The following is a 698-nucleotide window of genomic DNA, read 5'->3' as shown; positions in this document are numbered from 1 at the left end:
GGGGGGGGGCTGGTGGGCGCCGGGGACCCCCCGGCATAGCGGACCTGCTGGCGCTGCGGGGGGGGCACGTACTGCGCCCAGACCACCACGCGGGTGGCGTCGATGAGGACGTGCCCCCCCGAGCCCCGCCGCCCCCTCCCGCGCCCCGGCACCCGCTCCCGGCCGCCCGCCGCCCGCGGCAGCGTCTGGCAGTGCCGGGGGGTGCCGGGCCCCCCCGGGGGCGGCTGCATCCCACGGGGCCGCCGGTGCTTGGCCTCGGTGGCCGCCCGGGGCAACGTGTGGCTCCAGCCCCCCGGCAGAGCCCCCCGGGCCCGGGGTGCCGAGGGGGGGCTGCGGGGTCCCCGGGGGGGCCGGAGCTGCAGGGTGCGGTGGGGAGCGTCGTAGGCGGGGGGGGAGATGTAGGGGGGAGGCCCCCCCCGGCGGGCGTGGGCCGCCTGCACCCGCTGCATGTGCACCTCGTAGGTGGGGGGGCACAACCTGCCCGCCGGCACCGGGGGCCGGGGCGTGGGCGGCGGGTTCCCCCCCCGGGATCCGCCGCCCCCCGTCCCCTCGGGCTGTCGCGGGGGGCAGGGGGCGGGGGGCACCCGGGGCCGGGGGGCGAAGTCCTGCAGGCGTCGGGAGGGATTGGGGGGCGCGGGGGGCCAGGGGGGGGCCAGCTCGGCCACGAAGCGCTTCTCCAGGTACCTGCAAGACAGAGA

General features: G+C 81.7%; 1 protein-coding gene across 1 annotated transcript in view; it reads right to left on the bottom strand.

The window, feature by feature from the left end:
- Positions 1–44: 44 nt before the first annotated feature.
- Positions 45–698, bottom strand: part of LOC113979439 (translation initiation factor IF-2-like) — a gene marked incomplete at its 3' end in the record, with an annotated part of 972 nt that continues 318 nt past the window's right edge. Inside the window, exon 2 of the mRNA XM_027706830.1 lies at positions 45–684. Coding sequence (XP_027562631.1) covers positions 45–684 — 640 coding nt within the window. The remainder of the gene's footprint in view (positions 685–698) is intronic.

The sequence above is a fragment of the Neopelma chrysocephalum genome, unplaced genomic scaffold (genome assembly GCF_003984885.1).
Source record: "Neopelma chrysocephalum unplaced genomic scaffold, ASM398488v2 Primary Assembly neopelma1_80380, whole genome shotgun sequence".
Classification (NCBI taxonomy): domain Eukaryota; kingdom Metazoa; phylum Chordata; class Aves; order Passeriformes; family Pipridae; genus Neopelma; species Neopelma chrysocephalum.
Note: the sequence above shows the minus strand (reverse complement) of the source record. Positions and strands in the feature narration are given on the sequence as shown.